At 45.9% G+C, this 25103-nt stretch overlaps 1 protein-coding gene across 2 annotated transcripts; it reads left to right on the top strand.

Moving 5' to 3' along the window:
- The first annotated feature begins 9975 nt into the window (after positions 1-9975).
- Positions 9976-23072, top strand: EIF4E3 (eukaryotic translation initiation factor 4E family member 3). 2 transcript variants are annotated; one of them, XM_065749248.1, is made up of 6 exons: positions 9976-10042; positions 11963-12057; positions 13521-13581; positions 16419-16485; positions 17077-17232; positions 21736-23072. In XM_065749248.1, exons 2-6 carry the CDS (start codon positions 12032-12034, stop codon positions 21807-21809), a joined length of 384 nt encoding a protein of 127 aa, XP_065605320.1. In that variant the 5' UTR covers positions 9976-10042; positions 11963-12031; the 3' UTR covers positions 21810-23072. The 2 variants fall into 2 exon arrangements, with proteins under 2 accessions (XP_065605320.1, XP_065605321.1); XM_065749249.1 differs by lacking the exon at positions 21736-23072 and adding an exon at positions 17558-18189.
- Positions 23073-25103: the final 2031 nt, after the last annotated feature.

Genomic DNA, 25103 nt, shown 5'->3' with positions numbered 1-25103 from the left:
AGTATTTTCAGTGGCTGGGGTATTTTTTGGTGTGTTTTTTTAATAGGCTGGGTCTCACCTCTTGCTAACAGTAGGATATGTGACTGCTTGATCCCATTTGCACAACGCTCTCCCACTTTACAGTAACTAAGGCAAACGTGACCTATTCGTTTCATCCACTTTTAGATGATAAGAAGCAGCCAAGCAATTTTGACCTGAGCTGTATGGAGCACACTCGATCTGAATCCGGCGATGGAGGTGCGGGATCAATGTCACAGTATGAAGTCAGTCTCCCTCTAGTGGTCTTTTTCCGGAGGGGCCTTTGGTTTCACTGCCTTCAGTGGGTACCATTTGCTGGAGGGTGATGAGAAAGTTCAGTGAGTGGTACTGAACTCGTAATGTGCATGAGATGAGCACCAGGTCTGCGCAAATGAGTTTATAAATATATATATATTTCTATTTTATAATTCTTACATTTCTTGCAATATCAGTACAAGATGAAGCTTCCACCCATGGCTCACACTGCAGCACAGGGTAATGTGTTCTGCTCAGTGTGTAGGATGTGACTCTTTCATATTATTTCCTTCAGCTGTATACCAGGCTGCCTGTCAAAAAAAAGGATCAGTATTTAAGCTCGTGTTCCACATCAAAGCAATTGCCAGATGTGGTGCCAATAATATTCCTTTGGATTTAACTTAACACAGAATAGCATGGCGGGTGATGCTATTTTGAGATCCCCATGCTTAGGGAAGCAATATCTAAGTAAAACACTTGCAGAGATTTTGCTGGGAAATAAGCAAAGGAAAGCTGTTTGGAGGTTGTGCCCAATAATTCAGCTCAGATTTGAGGTCCACAGGTTTCTTGCATTTCTGCCTCATCTTCACTAGGCACTGTTTCTTTAGGTCCCAGGATAGGTGTAATGCCTCCCATGCACGGGGAACAGGAAGGAGTGAAATCAGAAGCCTGTTGTCCAAAGCTGTATCAGAAATTCAGGTCTCCCAAAGCCTGGTGCATAGGTTGGACATTATGCCAGTTCTGCTCCCCAGAAGCAGCTGGGTCAAAAACAAAGATATTATCTAAAGCATATTTAGTGTAATAAATGCCTTTATGTATTTGTAAAGGACTTTGGGTCAGGCTGAAACTTCATGAACAGTTGTGACGAAACAGAGCTGTGATTCTGCAAAGCAAAGCACCTGAAAAGAGTGATATCCTTCAAACCAGTGCGCTGAGCTGAGGCAGGCAGGGAGCTTGTACTGCTTTCTTCATGAGCACATTCACTTCTGGCAGGAAAAAAAAACAACACAAAAAACCTCCTGGATTTTACTTGCTTTCTCATATACCTGAGTTGCTATTTGGTGTTGGTTTTTTGCTTAATAAACTGTAAGGAAGAGAAAGCAGAGAAAAATTTAGCCCTGGAAGTGAGCAAACCCCCACTGGATTTTCACAAGCCCCTGGAACCAGAGGCTGTGATGTGCTGTCACCTCTGTGCAGTGTTCTACAGTGTAGTTATGCAGCTCTGTGATGGCTTCAAGGGCAAAGTTTTACTTTTGTTTAAGCTTTTCCTAACGGTCAGCTTCTCTTGGGCAATCAGAACTTCTCCACCTCTTAGGAGAGCACCGAAAGTACTTTCCTTTGCACACTGTTGTGTAAAAGCTGCACTCCTTTTGCACTTCTTAACAGCTCCACGGTGGAAAAAAGTGGATGTAGGAACTCAGTATCCAGAGTCCTGTCTGAGATTTGTGCCAGCATCATTCACAGACAGAAACTTGAGTGGTAGGCTGTGTTTGCAAGGAGGTGATGGACATTTGTGGGATGTCCACATGTGCATGAGTTCTGGTAGCTCCATGCCCCTGAAGGAAGACCTCTGTGGAATGCAGCTCTCAGGAGGCAGAGGGGAAGAGCCTGTCCTGCAGAGCAGTGCTCGCTGCTGCTCGCTGTCCCATGCACTGGCTCATGCCTGCCAGAAGAACAGAGAGCACGAGCCAGTTTGTTTTGAACAAAACGAAGTTATGCAATATAGTTTAGTTCTGACATGTTCCCAATATGCAGCAAATGAAGAACTCACTAAATACAGTATATCTCTGGCCATATCATTTGAATATAACTTGTTTCCATGACAACCTCTGCTTAACAGCTTGGCTGATATGAAATCATTCCTAGATGGGGGAGCTTTTGCCAAAAGCGTTTGGATTCAACTCTTTAATATCATGCTTTAGGTTTTAAAAAACGTTTATTTAAGCCTTTGGAAGCAAATATCAAATCAAATCCCTTCATCCTCACCTCTGCTTTGGCTTTCACTTCATCAGTTTATCTTCCCGAGGAGTGATCAGAAGCAGCTCTCACATTGCTTAATATTCTTCTGAAGGCACAGGCAGTGTTTCAAGAGCCAGTGATCGTGACACCAGCCTTTGGTACAGAAATCACATTTCATGGCTGTTGGCTCTGCAAGCCAGCAGGACACCAGCAGCAGCTGGGCACAGCAGCAAGGGCTTGTGCTCCAGCCAGCAATCAAGGCTGAGAAGGCTAATGCTGCAGCTGGCTCTCATTCAAAGTGAAAAAGTGAAGCTTCAGCTAGACAGAGGTCTTTCTCAACATTTCACAAAGTTCGTTGTTTATTAGGAGAACCAAATAAGCAAAAACCAGTTACTGGCTTGATGTTCTCCAAGGTGTCATACCTATTGCCTCGGAAACGGCTGTGGAAGGCTTCCAGTGTGTCAGTACAACGTGGCTGCTCAGATGGTGCTTGTTCTCTTCATCACTTGCAGGTGTTAAACAGTGTTAAAACATAGCTAAAATAAGCCTAATGCTTTCCTAATATTTTTTTTTGTGTATGCAAGCATTGTAGTTGCCATAGTGATGTTACACAACTGCCAGCAAGGGAAGGGATAGTCCTGAATGTTTTAAGAAGCTATCTGCCCCTTCCTGCCACTGCTGCTCACATTGCAAGTCCTTTGCAGTCCTCAGCTCTAGCTGGGAGCAGGAGCTGTGGGAAAAGCCACCCAAGCAGGCAGATGCCTCGAGCGTGTGTTACTGCCAGGCTCGGGGATCAGAGGGGATGATAAGGGCAGCGCTTCAAATGTCAAGACCACAGAGGGAGTTACAGTGTTTTTTTCCAGCTGTAATGAGCCTGCTTCAGCTCTAGTCAGCTCCATGAGAAAGCACTTGGGCCCTTATAGCAAAGAGGTGCTTAAAACTGGGTGCAGGAAAGCAATGAAGAATGGGCCAGAACTGCATCTCCCACTCCACCTCACGTATTTATTTGTTTGTTTATTTGTTTTCTTTCTTCCCAATCCACCCTGGCAGTCCTTGAGTGGGAAAATTTCAGCTGTTACCAGGCTTCAATCAGCTGAGCTGACCTTCCTGCTGATGTCACCCAGTTCTGATGTACAAGAACTTCTCATGGCAGAAAAGCCTTAAATATTTTGTGTGTGTGTGTTGCAAATTTGCCAGGAAAGGTACAGAAGCACAGGAGAGGGCATCAGCAGGGCTTCTTCCAAAGTGAACATTCTAGATATCTGGCAAATATCAATGAAATGCATTGTTAATTAAAGGCTATAAATCTCTCTCTCAAATTGTAGCAATTTCCTGTACCTCCTAATCTCTGAATTGGTTTTGTTCAGGGCACAGTGGCTGAGCAGGATCGGGTGCTGCTCTCACCTTCGTTTCTCCTTGTGATCCTCCTCGGGAGATGTGTTCCTGCCTCTGTGTCACGACTTCTTAGAGATCTCTGTAGGCGAAGGATGTATATTCTAATTCAATGCATCCTGTGATTGCCCTTCCTCCCAATCCAGATTAATTTACTGTTATCTGAGATTCCCACGACACACGTTGTGCCCCTGCGAAGCCTGGTATTCACTGCTGTAAACAAGAAATAAATGGAGGTTTACATGTCTCATTTGGCATAATGACACAGGCTGTGCTGCCTGGTAGTTGCTGTCTTGGAAGCGTGGGGGTTGTGCTTTGATATTGTTCCTTACAGCTCAGGTTGTTTGCAGCAAAATCATTTGTTTTCTGCCTCAGCTGTAATGTTCTGGAGGATGAGCAGCTCTCTGCTGATGGAATCTGGAGGCTTCTGCTGAAGTGGGTGCGTGCCATCAGAGGTGGCTTCAGAGGGATGTGATGTTTGTAAGGTGTGCTGCTGGTTCTGCCTTTAGTTCCAGAGGGATTGTGCAGCATAGTAAAAAATTAACACTTCACTGGCAGTCTCAGCAGAGGGACAACAAGAATGTCACGGGCACAAAGGTTGTTGGCGGCCCAGGGGAGAGTGCTGCCCCTTCAGATCACAGCAAATCAGTGCACTCCTACTCTCTTCTCCAGCTCTCCTAGCATACCCAGGCTGCTGTGCCCAGATACAGCCATCTATTGTGGCACTTTACTTAGGATTAGCATCTCGGATGGGCTCACTGTTAAAACAGGGAGTGTGCTCAGAGTGGGCACAGCAATGAATTTCAGACTCTGAACTCTCTGGTCATTATCTTGCCTTCTATTTAAAGAGCAGTAAATTAGATTGCGAGAGATGGTGCAACTGGTTTTCCAGCTCTTATTTAATTTAGCTGAGCAGTTAGCATTTTCCATCTGCACAACATAATCATTAACTTTTTCTTGTTTCTTCACTGTCACTGTACAGATTGCTTCTCATGGGCGATCTCTGCCCTCACTCACTGCCAGATTTCATTGCTTTGGAGGAGCGCAGCTCCATTGATTTCTCTTTTAGGAAGGAGCACGTATAAAATTATTCATCCTACTAACGGTGCTTGTGAGGAATCCTATGTGATTCACGGTCTTTGATCCTGCTATCTCTTATGTGGGTGTTTAACTTTACTACAGAGTACAGTCCCACTGGGGAGAATCTTAATTTAAAAAAAGAAAAAATACTATTATAAAAATAACGCGAGCCCGTGCTGGATTATGAGAAACACCTCCCTTTAAACGAGCGTGCACATCTAACAGGTGGTACAGAAGATGAGAAGAAACAAATTAACCCTTTCACGTCTGGAAAGATGAATCAGGAGAGGGGTGAGGGAAGGGGTCCGGCTGCGGTGGGCGCAGCGCTGAGCTGCTGGAGCTCACTGAGCGTCAGCAATGGGTATGGGTATGGGTATGGGTATGGGTATGGGTTCGGGTTCGGGTTCGGGTGGGGCCGTGCGGAGCCGCCAGGGGTTGGACTCGGTGATCCACGGTCCCCACCCCGTGCCCTCCCCCGTCCCGCCCCATCCCCCGGGGGCGGTGCTGCGGGCCCGGGCCGGGCAGGATATGGAGCTGAACACCCCGGGCCCGCGGCCCCCCCAGCCCCCGCTGTCCCAGGGCGGCCACGAGGAGGGGGCCGAGGCCCCGGGACTGCCGCTGCACTCTGCGTGGACCTTCTGGCTCGACAAGTGAGCGGGGCTGCCCGTGGGGTGGGGGTAAATCGCTGCTCCTTCTGGCTTGGCGGTGGGGGTCGGGGCCGTGTGCTGCGTGCAGGGAAACTTTGTGTGTAACGGGTCGGGTTGCGGGGCTGTGTTTCACGCAGCCGCTGTACGAGCCGCTTCTGCTGTCCTTTAATAACCGCACGTCGGTGCGGGCGATATCCGAGCCTCAGTTTTAGCCGTGACGCCGCTCCTGCCCCGGGCTTCCCGGCTCCTTCGGATAGGAAACGAGCAGCTGGGAGGGGAAACGGAACCGAGTCCGTGCACACCCCACTTCGTGGGTCTGAAGTTTGGTCTCCGATCTCCAGCGGTCACGGGGAGCTCCCCCGTGCTGCGTGCACCGCGTTCGGAACCGAAACAGAAAGCTTGGATTTGTTTGTCTTGCTCCACTGCGCATTTGTTGTCTCTTTGTTAATCTTCTACCCTCCCGTTTTCTGTTGCTGTTGTTTCTTCTCTCTCCTCACACGAGCACTGCTCTGAAAGCCCTTCCTCAGCTGCTGCTGAAGCTCTGCTCCTTCAGTTGTTATCTTTTAAACGTGGTGGCAGAGAAACGGAGCAGGTTCCTTGCAGGGCAGTTGGACTAGATGACCTTTAAAGGTCCCTTCCCACTCAATGGCACGGAACTGCTGGAAGCATGCAGGTGATCTCAGGTCCTGCAAATCAGGCCTTACAAGTAACCCCACCAGTAACGTCTGAACTCCTGACTTGGTTGCAGACAGGGCCAGGTGCTGAGCTGTGCTTTCTGTTTGGTTTCACCGTGTGCTGCTGAAGCTGCTGTGCTGTGTTCACGAGCCAGGTAGGGAGGAGCAGCCCTGCTGTGCAGCCACTGCTGGAAGTTAAAGGCCACTTCAAGTTACTGAGGTGTATTGGCATTTTTTTTTTCTCTTATGCCTCGATTCTGCTACATTTTTGAGTCTTAGAATTTATAATTTTACTTTATTCATCACTTTGATCAGTTGTAGGTACATTTAATTAGGTAGTATTGTTCTTCCTCATCTTATTAAACTGTATATGTGGTACTAGGGGTCTGCACATCTTTAATCATATGTACACACATCACTGATTTATGGTTACCAGCAACAGTAATGTAAATGATGGCAGGGAACAGGGATAAAAACAAAACCAAAGAGGTGTTCCATGTGTTAAAATAAATACCTAAGGCATTTGGAAACACACAAGAGATACCTTTTGTTGCATGGCCAATGACTGCAGTGTGTGGAGGTTCCTGTGTCACTGCAGGGTCTATAATGTTACTGGTGCACCAACATAGATTTGCTGATGAGATGTTGCTTGGGCTCATGAAGGATGAATGCACCGAGTGCAGCTGGGCTCAGATGTCCTGAGCCTGATGTCCTGTCCTATGCTAGGTAGGGCCTTCCCTGCCAGAATATGAAGGTACCAGGGCTGCTACCTGCCTGCTCCGTGCACCTTCTCCATGGAAAGCTGCAGGCTTTGTCAGCAGCTGCAGCTCTTGGTCCGAGTGTGTGTGCTCACAGGGATGGAGGTGATGCATGTCCCTGCAAAAAGACATCTTTGGAAGCTCAGAGTGCATCTGAGCTGACAGCTTTGCTGACAACAGTGGGAGAATACTAGCACCCTTCTTTACAAATCAAAGCTACCAGAAGTTGAACAGAGCTCGCACAAGAGCCCACTGCAGAAGTCTCATTTCTAGATAATCTCTATCAAAGATGCACTCTTGTCAACAGCAGTGTGTGTGTGTGTGCACAGCAGTGCAGGCTGCACTGCAGGGCTCTGGCCCACCTGCTTTTCTTCTCAACTTTTGTGTAATTTTGTGTAACTTCCAGGGGAAGAATTATGCTAATAAATGTTGTCAAACGTAATGTTTATAGACAACTGGAGGGAAGAGTAAGAGTAAGCATTCCCAGATAGATATATCCTTATATGCTGCTTTTTCTCTCCCCAGGTTACACTGATGAGATCCATTTAGACGTCGTTTAGCAGATAAATCCTGATAACCGAGCCATTTCCATAATAATTGGGAATAGTTATAACTGAGCACATCAAATATTTGAAACTAAGCTCAATAATTTCCCTTTTTCCCTATAGCAAAATCCTATTTATCCAGAATCATCTATTTCATCTATTAAAGCTCACGAGTAGGTGGCTTACAATGAAAAATGATGGTTAATGTTGTAAAAACGTTCAACCTGGTAAATGCATTTTGACAGGCTTTGATGGCTTGAAATCAGTCTTTGTCTGCATTCAGAATGGATTGCTGGATTTATTTAGTTGCCACGGCATGTTTTGGAGCTTACACTTTGTAAGTAAATATTTTGCTTATTTGTAGCAAAGCCTTTGGTGGCTGAATACTGGCAGTGGTGTCTTCAGAAGTGCTCAGTGGATTTCAAGGCTCCGGTGAATGGCAGGGATTGATTCCCACTGGGAAACAAAGGGCAGTGTGAGCATGTCTGAAAAAAACCTCCCATCCTTGGTTCTTTGCAGGGAAACAGAAGAGCTACAGTTCAGCATTAAGCATTAACATAAGCACAACCACCTGGAGGTTTATTCATGGGTAAAACAATAGGATTTATCTTTTGAGTCTCTTGTTCTTTCTTCTTGCTGGAATAAGGAGGGAGCAGCAAAGGCAGCAGGGCTCAGTTTGGGTGGTTATCTCTGTTTCTGTGCTCTGCTTTGAGCCATGTGAGATGTGGGGTGGTGAGCCTGACCTGCTCGGGCGACCCTGAAGTAGCACTGCAGTGCCTCCCCCCCAAAAAATATTCATAAGGTGCAGGAAGGTGTTGGGAACCAGAGATGGGAGAGCTGCTGAACGTTTTGTGGGCAGGGGGAATCTAGATGGGGAAGTCCAGCAGGCCAGCAGTCCATTAATGCACATCTCCAGCAGAGATGTGTCCAGCTGCTGCTCCTGGCATGGCTGGCCGGGCTGTGCCCTCCTGCTCGTGGGGATTTGCAGTGCTTGTTGGGTTAATTCACAACTAATGGTTCACAGTGGCGGTAATTGAAAGTTCACTGTGGTGTATCAGCTGAATTCTATCTATGATAGCTGTAAAATTACCCAAAGTGGAGAAACTCTGTAATAACCTACAAATACTGACCCTTAAATGAAGCGTCCCAGCTTGTGCCTGGAGTCTTTCAGTGCACAACCACCTGACTGTGCTTAGCTTTCATGGGAGCGTTTGTTGGAAGAGTTAGATGTAGGAATTCCTACAGGTTTCTCTACTGGAAACTCAAGTGTCATTGGTGCTAATTTAATCTAAATTTATTCTGTGTACTCAGTTCAATAAATAAATAATAAAGCCACCATATCCTGGGCTTCCAAATGCAAAACCCACTCGGTTGTCAGCTGTGCTCTCTGCTGAGTTCATGGGTGGGTATGACACAGGCTGTTGCTGTCTGCAGCTGTGCATGAAAATCTGTGCTTTTTCCTTCTCCCTGGCTGGCTGTGACTTCAAATGCTGTTTTCTGCCTTCTCCTTGTGCATTAAGTGACTTGGTGCACAAGGCTTTTTCCAGGTGGGTGGCTAGGGATGAATGAGCAGTCCATCACCTTAGCTTCCCAAACCAGTAATTTGATGGTCGGGTGCTTTTTTTTTTTCCAGCTGATGTTTGTCTGGAGAAATGATGTGATCTGAAACACCAAAATGAACCACCTATGGCCTGGGAGTGGAACCTTCTGTCCTTTTATCTGAAATGGCATTAAATAGCTACCTGACTACTGTGCTTACATAGATAACCTTTGAAAGCTGTTGTTACAGAGCAGATAATCAGTTTTTAAGATAGTAGCCCTTAGCATGGCAGCACCATAGAGCAATGTCAGTGTGAGCATGAGGAGGGAAGGTGCTATAGAATCACAGAATGGTTGGGTTGGACAGGGCCTTAAAGATCATCCAGTTCCAACCCCCTGCCCATGTCCCCATCCAACATGGCCTTGGGCACTGCTGGGGGAAGCTCACAGCTTCTTTGAGCACTGCAGTTACCCCTGGGCACTGATGGCTCTGGGATTTGCAGGCTGGTGGCAAGACACGAGTCGTTTCCTGGACAGTGGGATGAGACATGAAGAGACAAAGTTATCTTGAATTTTGCCTGCTTGTGGCCTATCATACATGATTTTGTAGTTCATGAGCCGTATAGCTTTGTATCCTTCTCTCTCTTCCTTTTCATTTTTTTTTTTTCTTCTTTTTTTCCTGTTCTTTCTATACTCTTTGCTCTTCCTTTTATCCATTTTTTCCTTCCCCCCCTCTCTTTTCTTTTCCTTCCCCCCCTCTCTTTTCTTTTCCTTCCCCCCCTCTCTTTTCTTTTCCTTCCCCCCCTCTCTTTTCTTTTCCTTCCCCCCCTCTCTTTTCTTTTCCTTCCCCCCCTCTCTTTTCTTTTCCTTCCCCCCCTCTCTTTTTTTTTCTTTTCTCCTGTGCCCGGTGCCGTGCCCTGGTGCCCGGTGGCGGTGTGCGCGGTGCGGGCCGGGTTACAGCGCCACCTGGCGGCGTGCGGGGGCAGCGCCGCGCCGTGGCCGCGGCCGAGGTGGATGGGGTTGTGCTGAGTGCAGTTTACGCAGAAGTTTGTTGGGAGAAGTGATCCTCGATTTGGACAGCTTTGTTTTTCTTTCCCGCAAGGTCCCTTCCAGGTACCACGGCAGCTGAATGTGCCTCAAACCTGAAGAAGATTTACAGAGTACAAACGGTGCAGGTGAGGTACAGCTTTGCTACAGCTGCATGCAGGAAACGCAAGGTGTGAAGTTACCCAAACACCCGTCAGGGTGAGACGTGCTTGGCTTTGCTTTCCTGTGGTGGGAAACGTACCTCTTTGCTGTGTGTGGTGTCCTTTAGTCGCTGCTTGAGTTGCCCTTGGCTTTGCCAACCAGAAAAGGGGGTGGAAGGATGCTGGTGTGATCACACATGCCCGTTCTGCCTTTTGCAGAGTTTCTGCTGGTGCCTGGGCTGCATTGTTTCACTTGGGTGATTTTCAGTGTGTTTTCTGCCTTTTCTCAAAGTTTGAATGCAGAAAATCATGACACAAAGGCTCAGTATTACAACCTGTGGTCATTTTTCTCTCTGTCCTTGAGCATGAAATTTTCCTATACTTCCATCAAGCTGACTTGCATTAAGATGTTCTTACATCACAGAGTAATCGTAGCAGCGAGGAATTCTGCACATCTGTATCACCTGTTGGTGCCAATCAGTGTGCATCTCTTGCAAGTAAATCGGCTTTCTCTTATAATACCAGAGTTAGTGTGAAATTCAGAGGATTCATTTTCTTCTGAGTTGCTCAGTTCATGAAGTCTCTGAAATTATGCTGACAGCAGTGAATTGTGGACATATTTCATTGGGATTCCTCATTGATGTCTGTCAGCACTGCTGTGTGTGTGATGTTGCCTCCAGCAGCAGCCCTGGGAGGAGGCCTGCCTGTAGGAGGGTCTGGACAAGGCTGCCTGCAGCTGGCACGGGGCGTGGGGGCTCTTTGCAGACATGGAGTTCAGGACCAGGAGTGCAGGGAGGCAGCAGGGGGGGTGTGGGAGGGAAAATGGGGTGACTTTTCCTTCTCTATTAGTGAGGGTAATGACTTTTAGAGAGAATAGCCAAGGGCTGTGGAGTTGTACAGTGTAGTGTTGCAATCTTTGATTCTAAAGTCGTGCTAATGATTAAATATTAGATGAACTAATGCTTAATTGGTTATCCTAATGCTCGGTGTTACATCTCTACGTGTTGGTGCAGCACAAGTCTTTCAAGTCCTTTCTTCATCCCAACTGCTGGATAAAGAAGAAAAAGAACTGGGATCCCTTTACTCTTCCCTCCCTGTTGCTCACTGCTGCTGTTAGTGCCTTTTATCCACCCAAACACGTCTCAGCTTCTACTTTTTCCAGTAGAAAAGTTGGGAAGTGAGCTGATGGATCCCAGATCCTTTCATTCTCCCCCACTCCTACACTAATGTGTACATCTCAGGTTCATTGTCTCACAAAACCTTTTATTGTGAACCTGGGCAGAGGAGGATTATAGTTAGGTGCTTAGTTCAGCAGAATTATTGCCTGGTTTTGTTTATTTGTTGCAGTTCAGGCTGATCCCAGTGACATTTTAGATGGGTCATAAGTGATCCAAAGTGGAGGTTGTTTTAGATGGGGTCCTAAGTGGATTTTTTTTAATATAAGTATGTACTTTTAGTATGTTTAAGACGTTTTCAGTACCGGTTTGTTCTGGTAGACCTCAGTGTAACTGATTTTGATAAATACTTTTTCTCATTCTATTCCTACGGGCTTTGACTGTAATGCACACAGAAGCAAAATGACTTAAATAACTACAACGTGTATTTTCCACACGCTGTGGCACAGTCATTCGGAGTGACAGTGTTTGGTAGATTTTAGAAGGACAGTGGTACCTTTCTTTCCACCTCCACCTTAAACAGCATTGGCATCTCCCCTGTGAAATTGCAGTCAGTTGACTTTGGAGCTGTTTATTGTCGTGTAGAAGGTGATGGGCCTGTAGCAGTAAGGTGATGGTGGGTCTCTAGCACTAAGGAGCATGATAGTTTCAGAGAAAATGACCACGGAAGGAAATTTGCACCGAGTACATTCTCTTAGTGCAACTAATATTTCTGTTTGTTTGCTCGATGAAGGATTTCTGGAGCGTCTACAACAACATCCCTCCCGTGACGAGCTTGCCCCTGCGCTGCAGTTACCATCTGATGCGGGGAGAGAGGCGGCCCCTGTGGTAAGTGTGCTGCCACGTGGTGCTGCTGGAACAGGGTCAGAAGGGAATTAAATTGTGAGTTAACAGTTAAGAAATTGAAATGTGGCTTTGAAGTCCTGTTCAGGAACACACAGAGCGTTAGTTGTATCGGAAATCCCCCGTTACCTTGCTTTTTTGCTCTTTGCCCTGCTGCTGGTGTAGTCATGCTGCAAATGACTGCATCCTTAACTGTAATACACCTGCACAAAAGCATAACGTATGCATGAAGGTGTGCTTACGAGCTTAGGTTAAAAATACTGTCGGGCATTATGAAGTGGTGAATTGCAGCAAATTCCCACTTGATTGTGGGACAGTAATGAAGTAATGCATGAATCACTGATGTTTTCCTTTCGGAAATTGAGTTTAGCATGCCTTCTTCCTGATCCAGTTCCTTCACATCTTAATTAGCTGAGCCATTTACTGAAGAGACTTGATCTCTCTTGGACATCATTTGCACCAGGTTGTGATTGGATTAAGGTTTCCTAACCAGATCATAGTCTCAGTAACTGGATGTTGAGTTACTCTGGGAGGTTTCTGGCCTACCCTGTGTCAAAAGTAAATATTTCTTTAAAGGGAAATGCATGCAAAGGTCAGTGTTGCTTTTCCAGCAATATTGTGACTGGTCACAATAGCTAAGCTGGTTTAGAGAGAGATGTTGGTGTCTGTATAAGCCAGCTGGGCCTTTCTGTGCAGAACTAGGGAACTTCGGGAGGGTGAGTGGGAACACTGTGTTGGTTTTCCTCTAGTTTTAGTTTTGGTTTGCTGAGTCTCTATTAGACAAGTGAAGTCCAGGGTCCTTTCCTGATGATGCTGTATGTGTGTTAAGATTATCCAAGTAAATGTAGGCGCTGCATTTTTGGAAAGGGATTGCAGGAGTTCAGTAACCCAGACAAGCTTCACGCTGTTTTTTTTTTCCTTTTTTTTTAATTTACTTTTTATTTTGTAAGAATAGGGCAATTAATTTCTGGTTGTCACAAAGCTGAAATGAAGTGTGGTGTGCTCATGTTTTTTTTTTTTTTATTATTATTATTATTTTTATTTTATTATTATTATTAAACTAGGTAAACTGGAGAGTAATAAGCTGCTTCTGTGAAAATATGCCCAAGTTTTTCCAAAATAAAAGGTTACCATAGTAAGACATGAAATTGCTTTGTGGTTTGTTCCCATGCAGCGTGCAGCCACTTCAAAGCCAGTCTGTAGCCAGGGAAAATGTATATATTTTCCAACACACAAACCTTAGGAGAGAGATTAGGTGTTGAGAGATACAGTTCATATGAACAATGAAAGAATTATATCTGATGTCAGAAGTCATAACTTGAGTCATGCTGCCCAGAGTTGGTAATTGCATTTCAGAAGGGAGTTTTCTGGGAAAATTAACCCCAGACATAAGTTTATCTAGATGTGCATTTCAATGCTTGTTTTACTGATCTATTTCCCATAACCAGGGAAGAAGAAAGCAATGCCAAGGGAGGTATATGGAAAATGAAGGTCACTAAAGAAAGTACGGTACGTAATAAATGACTATTAAGAAATATTTAATAAGGGGTTTCTTTAAATTCCACACAAAGTCACTGTTTTAAAACTTTCTAGGTTTGACATTACCCAAAGTAACAACCGAACACCATTTACGTTGGTGATGTTTTGCTTTTTGAGCAAGAGTTTCTTTTCAGATGATTCAGTATTTCTCGCTTTCAGTCACGTTTGTTAATGTATTACAAATCAGATGAAGGCTGCGGCATTCTGTTCCATTTCCATTTGGCAAACATGGTATTTTCTAACCAACCATGTCCACAAGACTTGGTTTGCCTACAGGCACTCAAAATATACAAACATCTCTTCCTGGTAATAGCCAGAACCTCAATAGTGCTCTTCAAAACTCCACACACACTGTTCAGCACAAGTGTCAGAGTTCCAAATGCTCCCAAACTAGCCAACTCAACAGGAGTGTTGTGCTTGGCACTGCCTGTGCCCACCAGTGTGTGGGAGCAAGGAGCACCGTGCTTTGCTGTGCCTAACGAGGATTAAATCTTGGTCTCCATGGGTGGCAGGTCCCATGCAATGTCTCCCTCCCACTGGGAGGGGAAGGAGCTTGCTCAGGCTCTTTTCCTGATCCATCTCATGGTAGCTCTGCTGGTTATCAGGCTGTTTATGATGTCATAAAAAATCTTCTTTGCTTATTTGTGATATGATTGTGTAGCCGGGGAGTTTTTTGATAAATGTATGGGGTAAAGGAGAGAAGAAGAGGGGTGTTGTCCCCTTTGGCAAGAGGGAGCTGTCGATCACTGCGTGCACCTCTTGTGAAACTGCAGTGTTTTAGTTTTCTTTGTGAAATTTGGAAACAGGAAAGATAAGATCTGTTTGGGCATGTTGTTCTAGCCCTGCTGAAAAAGTGACTGTGTGCTGGGTGCTGCGCCCTGTCAAATGCGTGCTGAGTGACTTTCCCTGCAGCCTGTCATGGAGAGGAGGTCTGAGCTGTTCACATGTGTTATTTGTGTGGATCAGACCTTTAAACACTAAACGTGAAGTGTAAGAAAAATGTGACAGCCTTGAGGGAAGGCATTAGATGCTGAAAGATTGGTTTTGCCTGTGGACTTTTCTTCCATACGTGAGTTGCAACTTTCTTCTCTCCAATCCCAAGTGATCCCAAAAGACTCTGAAATGTTACTTCTCTTTGATAAACTGAGGTGTGAAGATGGTCAAAAGTGACAAATGGTTTTGGGAGATGCGTTGCTGGGTGGTGAGTTTAGGGAGCTGAGGGAAGCTTTGTGTTTAATAGGCTGAGCTGAGCAATCACTGCTTCTTGAGATGAGGATACTTTCTGATATCTCAACTGATAAATACCCGTGGTTGCCTCTGAAAGGTTTAACTAAAATTGAGCCTGACTCAACTTTCAGTACTTTCGTGAATAGCACAAATAATAACCCGTGCCCATTTCTTTTGGCTCTGTGCTTCTAACCATCACACACCCACGTGGCATCTCTTCGGCCAACTATCTTGTACAGACCTCACTGGAAAAGCTGATAAGCTTGAACAAGGCTTGGGGAGGGTGGGAAGGAAAGGCAGTTTTTCTAAAGAAATCAGTCTTTCTAGTGGTATGAAAAACTGACTGACAAAATACTGACATTTAAACATTGCATGTGTACAATTATGCTTTTGTATGCTTGTTTTTAATACAAAAACTAATACTTTTTAGATCCTCATAAGCCTGATCCTGTAACTACTTACTGCTGGATGAAGTGCTTCCTGCCCATGAGGCCGTTAGGACAACTCAGTAGTGAGCACTGTGCCTGGTAATGAGAGTGCATGGTCAACCCACATTCATGTCTGGGCTGATCACTGGCATGGACATGGCCTTGCATGCTGTCCCTCCTCTAGTGGATGCCTCCATACGTTATGTGGGATGTGATGATAATGAGTCACAGAAATGTGCAGCCTTTTGTGTTCCCAAAGATGGCATAGAAGTGCTTGGAAACTCCTTAAAGCCATTTATTGGTTTATTGTCTTTGTGGCTGCTTGTTTTTTGTTTTAACCTTGGTGCATTTAGTTGCTGTTTCTTTTTAACAGCACTAAGACTCAAGTTAATCTCAAACAGCAGAAGAGACATTCTTTAAAAGCAGCAGATGTTACGGTGATACAGTCAAATATAGATGTTAATGTATTCTTTATACATATATATTCTGTCACTCAAAATGCTCACCTTGGAGCAGAATGTGTTGGTCCAGAGACATTTCAAGTTTTGTGTGGGCTTTGGCTTAGGTGATAACAAATGTCAAAAGAGAATAACAGTGTAATTGATCTAACAGAGCCAAAGCAAACTGGCAGATAGCTGTTCCCCCTGCTTGAACTCCCTAGTGAGCATTAGAACTGGTGAAAGATAGGCTTATTTCATAGGCAAGGCAAATCAGATGTGATGCTTAAATATACACCCATTTCACTTACCAATAGGGTTTTTCTGGTGCTTTTCTTGGCACAGACAGCGATTCCTTTCTACAGAAACAAATGTTCACAATTAAAGCCTTAGGGTCTTCTACCATGGGAAATTCTTGAGCGAATTCTACATTCGTGTGCATTCAGGGTGAGACATGGACACAGTGAAGGTAAATTTATACTTAAAAGTTAAACTTCTTTTTTTCCTAAACTATATTTTTAACAGTTTTTATTTTCAAGGTCTAAATTCTTCCTCCGACTGTATTGAAGAAATTAGATAACACAGTGTGTACTTGCTACAAGTACTCTTTTGTCTGGAGAGCCTCATAAAGAGAATGCATGCAAAAGTGAGCCAGCAAACAGAACTTCTAAATCGAGATAGTAAGGCAGAAATAACTCTTTCTTCTTCTCCATAGGCAGCAGTTTGGAAAGAGCTCCTGTTAGCAACTGTTGGAGAGCAGTTCACAGACTGTTGTGCTGCAGGTAAAGTGTGAGTGATCGCTGCTGTTGTGTCTGCAGGATTACCAGGAAGAGTAGGATGAGGCATTCTGGCTGTTGCAGTGCAGAGCTGCCTCTGGTCCCCAGCTCACCGGCCTGCGTTCCTGGGAGGCCAGCAGGTTATCAGGGTTGTAAACAACTCTTAGCCAGCATTTAAATGATTAGTATTTTACAGTGCCACAATTCTGGAGCACCGAGTTATGTTTCTGTACCATTGTTTGTACTATCACAGTTGGAAGAAACCAAACTGGATAGATGCCCCTGTTAGCCCTCCTGGGCTCTCGATTTCCTCCTAGTCAAGGATAGAAGTGATATTAAAGATGAATGACTTTATGGCACTTCATTAAAGCCACTCTGAGGTAATTTTACATAGTACAATAGTTTCTATAAATACAGTGTTTGTTACTTTCTTATAACTTGTTCTCTCTGCTTTGAACATTGGTATTGTCTTTGTTGGGGATTGCTCTTTCGTTGCTTCAGTTTGTTCAACTTCTGGGTGCTTTCACAGCACATAAGTATTGAATTAGACATGTCTCACTTCAAGTAGCTTTCAGTGATGCTTTCTCTGCTCTGCAGATGATGAAGTAATAGGGGTGAGCATCAGCATTCGTGACCGTGAAGATGTTGTACAAGTCTGGAATGGGAATGCCTCCTTAGCAAGTGAAGCAAAAGTTTTAGAAAAGATATACAAACTTCTGCCACACACCTCTTTTAGAGCCGTGTTTTACAAACGTAAGTATTTCCTACTGGCTGATTTCCACCTTTGTTAGACAGACAAGGTGCTGGTAGGGTATTTCCATGGGAGCAACCTCTAGTTCCTCATCAACTATTTGGAAATACAACATCTCTCGTTGCACTGAAATTGTAACTTCAGGAATTTAAGAGATCTCTTTCTTTAGATTCTATTAAATGTGTATTTAAGTAGTGCATTCCCAAAGCTTTCTCAGCACACTGTGTCTTCCTAGGCTGCATGGACATTGTTGTCTTCTGTTCATCTTTTCAACTCCTTGACAGAAATTCTGTTCTTTGTACATTTTTTTCCCCTTCTCTTCCCCAGCACACAGAGAGCACCGTGCCTTTGAAGGCCGACGTGGAAGACATTAAGTGCAGCCTTACCTTTGCTGCTCACAGTGTGGTGATGTGTCTGAATAAGGAGAACGATGGCAGGAGGCCCTGCAGAAACACTGCATGCAGTGGTCCTCTTGAAGTTAATGCTTCTCATTGGCCTATTGCTACTGAAAATGAGGAAACACAGTTGTCCTGACTGCTAAATGTGCCATTTGTTACTTTTTGCTTGGTTGTGGTTTTAATTCTTCAGGGTTTTTTATTAAAAACTTACTTTGGCCACTATTTTTTTTTTCAATCAGACTGTATTGATTCCTATTAAGAAGGACACTTGATTTTTCTGAACTGTTCTTGGTTAAATGCAAACATACACAAACCTTGTATGCTGCTTTCTCAATATTGAGGAACACTGCCCTGGTGAAATGTGTTTTCAGTTTTCTTTTTGAGACATTCTTACCATACTAAGATTTACTCACTGTCTTTGTCCCAGGAGATAAAGGAGTTGCACGGCATTATCCTAATGGACTGTGTAATCTACTCTTGCACTGACAACAGCACACAACCTGTAAAAGTAAATAGCAAAGTATTCACTGAATGGGCAACTATGAGATGCATTTATAAGGATCTAACTAATGAGATGCATTTATAAGGATCTAACCCTGGGTGAGATGATGTTGAATGTTTAAGAGTGAGGTGACTTCCAAAGAACCCTGGTTCAGGCTAGAATTTAGAGATTTTGCAGTAAGAAACCCTGTGAACCTCCCACCTCCTATTTATTTAAGAAGAGACGGTGATTATAATCTTTATAGTGTAAGATATTTCTCTGTACGTTCATGACAAAAGTCATGAATCGTTTCTTATACATTTGACTAACATGATCCATCCCTCGTAGCTCTGGTGACTGTAGGCCTGCACCTTCAGCAGCTCAGGTCAGAAGTGCTGTTCAGATCAGTGTGAAGGAAGAAATTCTGTCCGTCGTGCTTCCAAGATCTCATGGCTCCTTAGGTCATTGTTTTTTTCCAACTTACAGAAAGCAAATGGATTTTGTTTTATGTGAATGTGAATATTAACTGTTCATCTGTAAATGTTTGTATTAATTGAGGCATCGGTTTGCTTTACTGTTCAACCAAAGATTGATGTACCTCCTTTTGCAAGAAGAAGCTGTAAGTTAGAGAAGGCTATGCACTCTGCTCAGCATGGGTTTGTGGGTGAGAGTTCTTGTTTGGCAGCTGGTCAAACCGCACTGATCTCCACACGTTTGGTGTATTAAGAAGCAGCCATAGGAACCAAATGTAGCAATAAGAATTGCACATAGGAGAGGTTGTTGTTTTCTTGGTTGGTTTTTCTTTTTTTTTTTACAACTTTGTATTTATGAATTAAAACTGTGCAGTTAGTGAGCATTGTTAATTAAACAGATTTTTTGAAAGCCAAATGTCTTGCTTCTCTGGTTGCTTTCTGGGATGAATCATTCCTGGTCCACAGCTTCAGTGACATCTGGCAATGACATGGGTAAGTTATTACCTTACCTCACAGAAGGAGAGGATTTTTCTAGCTGCCTTGCACACCCTTTGTTTAAGAAAGACCTCTCTGCTCCAACATTGGATAGGTTGAGATTTTATCTTAGCCATGATGTAGAAGAGCTGTCCATTCACCACCAAAAGCCACGTTGCAGACGTGTCAGCTTTTCTTTATTCTGTACCCTTACCATAATATGTAAAATTAATTTAGGGTTTGGGGGTTTGTTTTTATTTGTTTTGTAGATTTTTTGTTCCTGTGTGGCTTAAAACTGATAATAATTAATACCTGGTTTAACGAGTGATGACTGAAATTCAGCACGTATGCCACAGTCTGAAACTGAGCTTGGATCAAAACATGCAAGACAAGTTTTCAGGGGCAAGAATTTTGGAATTCAGCAAGCCCTGCATTTAAAAGCCACGCAGAATATGTGCACCCCCTCCCACCCCTCACTGTTGAGCACCCACCTCTGTGCCATGCAGCTCCTGGGCTGCAGCACAGCTGTGCCCACAGGGATTAGCTGGGAATGCAACTTAGTGGGGATGAAGGGCTGCCTTCTGGGCCAGGCTAATTAGCAGGATTCTGCTCTGCTAATTAAATAGCAGTTTGTTGAACATAGCTTATTTGATGAAGTGTGTGGAAGACCTAAGAGTTAGCAGGCAAGGGTAGGCAACTTTGCCTCAGAAGCAACTCAAGCAGTTGCTTCTGGGCATGGGGTTTTGTTCTTTCATTCTGCAGCAGAGATGTGTAATAGGCATCTCGATTTTGCTGCTCTTTTTATTTATTTATTTTTTTGTTGTGCAGTGTGCCTTTGGGATGCTGCCTGGCTGTGGAGGAATGCATCAAAGTATCTTCAGTCTAAAGCTACTTTGTGCTATGGGTTTTGCTGGGTCCTCTGTGTGCCTTTATTGCAGCCTGGCAGGCTCAGGGCAGGTTGGCACACTGTCCTCAGTAGTAATTAATAAACTCAGTACTTAGGAGAAACAAAGCTCTGCAGGGCAGGAGGGGCTCAGGCAATGCCCTGCTGTAGCCAGGTGGTGGCACAAAGCTCTTTTTCTCATGGTGGGATTGACTGGAGGGGATGAAGCTGAAGAGGTAAAACTGTGCAAGAAGGATTTCCACTAGTGCTGCTCCATAAATAAGCAAATCAGAGCAGGCTGAAAGCAGAGCCTGAAGCAGGCATCATCCATCACGCGCGGGGCCTGGACTGTGTTCAGCTCGTAATGAGCCCGGGAGAGCAGTGTTATGAATAGGCATGGGATGAATCCCCTTCTTCTTGGATCATGGTTCTGAGCAATAAACATGAGAGACAATTTGTATAAAATAGTGAGGATTCTTTCCTAGAGAGGTCATTTAAAGCTATATTGGTGTGCTGGGGAGTAGTTTGAAGGAATGTTTTGTAGTTGGATTTCCATACAAGTATGCAAAGGAAAAAACAAGGCGTTTGACAGGTGCTGGGCAGTGCATGTAGCCCTGTGCTGTGCTGCCATGTGCGTTGCCTGGCTGCTGGGTGAGCAGAGCATCATCATGCCACGGAGAGTTGGGTGGTTCAGCAGCAGCACGGTGTAAACCCAGGGTTTTTCCAAGGAGGGATCTATTGGTGAGGTGGGGTCGGTCAGAGATACGGAGAGCTTTGAAATGTGAAATGGGAGGAACTTAAGTTCTTCACTTCTGTGCCCAGCTCTACATGTGTGGTGCCAGGCTGCCTCCAGCCACCTTCCAGGCTGAGAATTCTCTGTGGGTTGGGCTGGCTTTGCTCCTCACTCCTTGCATTGCACGTTGTGAAATCCCATAGCAGTGACTGGGTGCTGCTCCATGAAGGAGATGACACCCACAGTGCACAAGGATGGGTCCTGTGCTCTGATCCCAACTCTGTGCTAACATCCCATTTCACACCATATCTTTGTCCTTTGCAATACGATCCTGAGCTGCTGGGAAAGAAAAAAACATCCGGTTTTGCTGGGCTTTGCTGCTCTGACAGCTGCCCCCTGCAGCACTGTGCTCCTGCAGCACAGAGCTGAGCCCTTCCTTCCGCCTGCATCCAGCCCTTAATCCCTGGATTAGGCCTCCTCTGATCCTCCTGCAGGCACAAGGAGAGCTGAAGCCCGGGAGGAAAGCTCTCTGTCAGCATGGCTTTCCTGGCACACCTCTGTGGCTTAGCAGCATGCTGTGGGATGGGGCTGGCAACTTTTTGGATGGCTGCTCCTCTTCCTCTGAACAGGGGACCAAAGGCTCTCACCATACACCCAGAGGGGCAGCACATGGTGTTCCTGTGACCGGGAGGTTTTAGTGCTGGAAACTCCTCAGGGCCATGAGGAGGTGGAGATGGATGTTCCACATTTGCAATAGTTTTCCTTCTTGAAGGCTACGACGGCTTCCAGATTCCAGTCTGGTTTTATCTCCTCAATTTTATTTTTTTTTCCTCTCTCCCGAAATAAAGGAGCCATTAGAGATGGTCTGTAATGTGGAAGACACATGTTTGGATAGTGTTACATTTATATAGCAGTCTGGACGGGCCGTCTCGCAAGGAGATAAATGAGCTCTGTGCTGGTGTGCTCCATCCCAGAGCTGCCTTTGATGGCTCCAAGGTTTTGGACGGCGAGCTTTCAGTAATTAAAAACTCATTTACTCTCTGCATTCTGTTTGAATGTATAGGTCTGAAACCACCGCAGAACAACAGAATAAAACACTTGCAAAGGGTTGAAAGAAAACGGATGGGCTCAGTGTGAGCCCGGAGCTGCCATGAGATGGCAGTGCGAGACCGGGGATGGGCGGCACAGCCCGGAGCTGCCGGGCAGGAGGGATGGCTGTGCCGTCACTCGGTGCTGCCGTGTCTGGACCGGACTTTTCCTGCTTACACAGAGCACATAACGCTGTAGGAATTTGCGTATAAACAGTGCAATAAGGGGGGGAGGGAAGGGAAGTTATCTGAATAATGAGCAGCGGTAAGGAAATGGGTTTTCTTTAACCGTTGCTGGCAAATTCAGAAAGCTTTAGATTGCTGGGGGCGTTTCTGAGTATAAGAGCACTCTAAGAGCAGTCACAGCATCTCTTTCTGCTGGGCTCCCCCTCTCCGAGCACACACCACCCTGGGGTGCTGGGAGAAGCTCCAGGGGGGACGGGCCCTTTCCCCGAGGCCTCTGCTCCCATTGCAGAACATACACCATCCTGGTGCTGTGGCACAGCCCTCCCCAGGCTGTGCTTGGTGATGTCTTTGATACAGCAAAGGAGCAAAATGCTCTTGAATGCAACTGTTGCTAACAGTTCTGCCCAGAGCCATGTGAGAAGCAACACGATTTCTAATGAATTGTAATTAGAAAGCCTTAACCGGGGAGGGCTCCTCTTTATATACTGCAGAGGGCTTGCTTTCTGAATCGCTGCCCTTCCCCTCTTCCCCTGCCCAGAAGCAACACGGGCAGTGCTCACACAGGGCCTTGGCTCTGCTGCGCTCCCAAAGCAAACAGCGGCACATCAATGGCTCCGTGCCTTCAGGAGGAGAGTGGGATGTGCCCACGCGGTTTGCTACGGAGCTGACAAGGTCAGGAGCGATCCTGGCAGGACCCAGCACAACCCACACATTGCAGCAGCCTTCCCTCTGCCAGCACGTGGGCTGTGGCATTTCGGAGCCTGCCCCGTGGCACGTGGAGGGTCTGGTGATGGGGGCCAGCAGTGGGATTTTTCCCTGCTGATGCTCCTGGCGGTGGTGATGCTAGGAAAACATGCTGGTGAAGCATCCTGTGAGCAGTACAAACCCTGACTGACAGTGCACATGGGCCAATGGTCACGTGGCTGAGCTTCCTAATGCCGTTCGGGATATTTTTTTGTGCCTGTTGCAGCCTATTCATCAAAATAAAATGCCAATAAGCAAAGCATTACAGTGCTTTCAGAGGGGAGTGGGAGAAGGAAAGTGGGTGAATTCTGCCCCCAAATGGATATTCAATCTTATAACAAGTACTATGGATTAACAAAAAGGGAGTGCCTTGGCTCCTCGCCACGCTGCCATCACAGAGCTAATGCTTCAGCCCCATTAGCTTTCCATCACACTCCTGCCTCTCTTGTGTGTGGACTCTTCAATGAAGCGACTCACAGCGAGCTCATCTGGATCTGTTTAATTACCTTGGGCTCTAAAGGCAGTACTGTGTCCAGCATGAGGAGGAGAGAGGAGAGGAGCTGGGGAATGCCCTGGAGCAGGCTGCTGAGCCCCTGTGGGGTCACCCTGGGGTTTTACTGGGGGGATTGGGCAGGGCAGGAACGCTCAGAGGTTCACAGGGAGCAGCCGTACCTGAATGGGACCATGGGTTTATACTTTAAAGCTAGCAGAGAGCCTGCAGCCACGGGGACGCTCAGGGGCACCAAACCCAAATGTACAAAGCTTTAGGATTGTATGACAGGATGCCCCTCCACGTCGATCCGCAGCGAGGGGCTCATCACACCCGCACGGTGGCTGGTTTTTGGTTTAAGCCATTACGCGTGTAAACGATCCTTCCCCACTACAAAAGCCTGTGCGAACTGGCACCTGCAAAGGAAACTCTGAAGGAGCTCCTGGCACAGCACTGCTTCCAATGCTTGGAAGCTTTGCTGAGTCTCCTGAAACAAAGGCAGATTCATGGGCAGAATATGCTCTCCCCATCTCCTTTCTCCGTGAGTTTTCCTGCAGTGAGGGTCCCCGCATACTGTGATGCACTGGTTGATGGGTACAAAACCATACACGAGCAGTTGGAGGTGTGATGGTTGGCCAGACCAGGCCAGGCAGGAGAAAAGGAATGACCAAATAAATACCACGGCTGCCTGTACACAACACCACAGCACTTCCAAAGCAATGAAACGTATTATTTCAGACTTGATATGTGCTGCCAATTGAGTTTGAAGGCATCGATCTGGGCTGATTGTTGGAGACAATCAGAAAGTGAAAGGGTAATTGGCTGTTGTGTCCCTCATTGATTGAGCACGACAGTTCGAAGCTGTGAACGTTATTTCGAGTACTTTGCAGCATCCCCTCTAATAAAGAAACACCGAAATTAAGTAACAAGGTGACCTGCATGCTCTGCAAGGGGGAGGCTGCTTTTAGCCAACACCTCAGTGCTGTAACCAGACGGAAAGGTGTTGTCAAACGTCATCACTGTAAGCAAACAGAAAGCTGTTGGCAAAGGCAAGAGTGCCAGGGAAGGGGAAGCGTGGCTTTGTGCCTGCATGTGTGCATGGGGATGGCAGCCCCAGCTCGCTGCTCCAGCTGCTCAGCTGCAGCAGAGAGTGAAGCAGAACAAGAAGGCGCAGCGCGTGGGCTGTGTGCCAGGAGAGCGTGACCTTGTCTCTCTAGGTTGTTTAAGATGTTAAAGCAACAAATACTATATACCATGTGTTCTGCCAGGGCTCGCTCGCAGCTGATCCAGAAAGAGCGTCCTGGGAGAGGAGCAAATTGGGAAGCGTCCCAAGCTGCTGCAATCAAACCCACAAAAAGTGCATATAAAATCTTTACATATAATCAAGACGATGGAAAAATTACCTTATTCCCTGCTGTGCACTTTGGATTAATATAGCCAAACATTATTCAATCCTAATACTTATGGTGACCACGAAACCTCTTCCTGTGCTTACCAGGAACAGGCAGAGAGCAGCTTTTCTCCCAGAGGAGGTGTGCCTGCTGTTGGTTTGTAGCAATCTGCTGTGTTTGCTGCTGGTTTTCACTAATCCCTACTGCCTGCTTCCCGCTCCTCACCTTTTTGGGTGGGGATTGAGAACAGAGGTCCATCAATGGGATTTGGTTAGCAGTGACATCAGTGGGATTTGGTTAGCGGTGAGGTTCTTATGCCCCAAGGAACCTGGCCTGGTGTTGGGATGAGGTCTTGATTTTGGCTGCTGCCTGCATGCCCTGTCCATTAGCGTGCATCCTGTGTCCCTGCCTTGCTGCTTGATGCCTTAAGAGTGTTTTAGGAGCAGTGTATTGGTGGGAAACCATCTGCAGGAAGAAGCTGATGAATGTGGTACCCATGAGCAGTACCTGGCAGTGCATCGCCTCTGCTCTG

Source organism: Cyrtonyx montezumae, unplaced genomic scaffold (assembly GCF_038088225.1).
Source record: "Cyrtonyx montezumae isolate F1298 unplaced genomic scaffold, pur_monq_1.0 scaffold_6, whole genome shotgun sequence".
NCBI lineage: Eukaryota > Metazoa > Chordata > Aves > Galliformes > Odontophoridae > Cyrtonyx > Cyrtonyx montezumae.
This window is presented reverse-complemented; position numbering and strand designations above follow the sequence as displayed.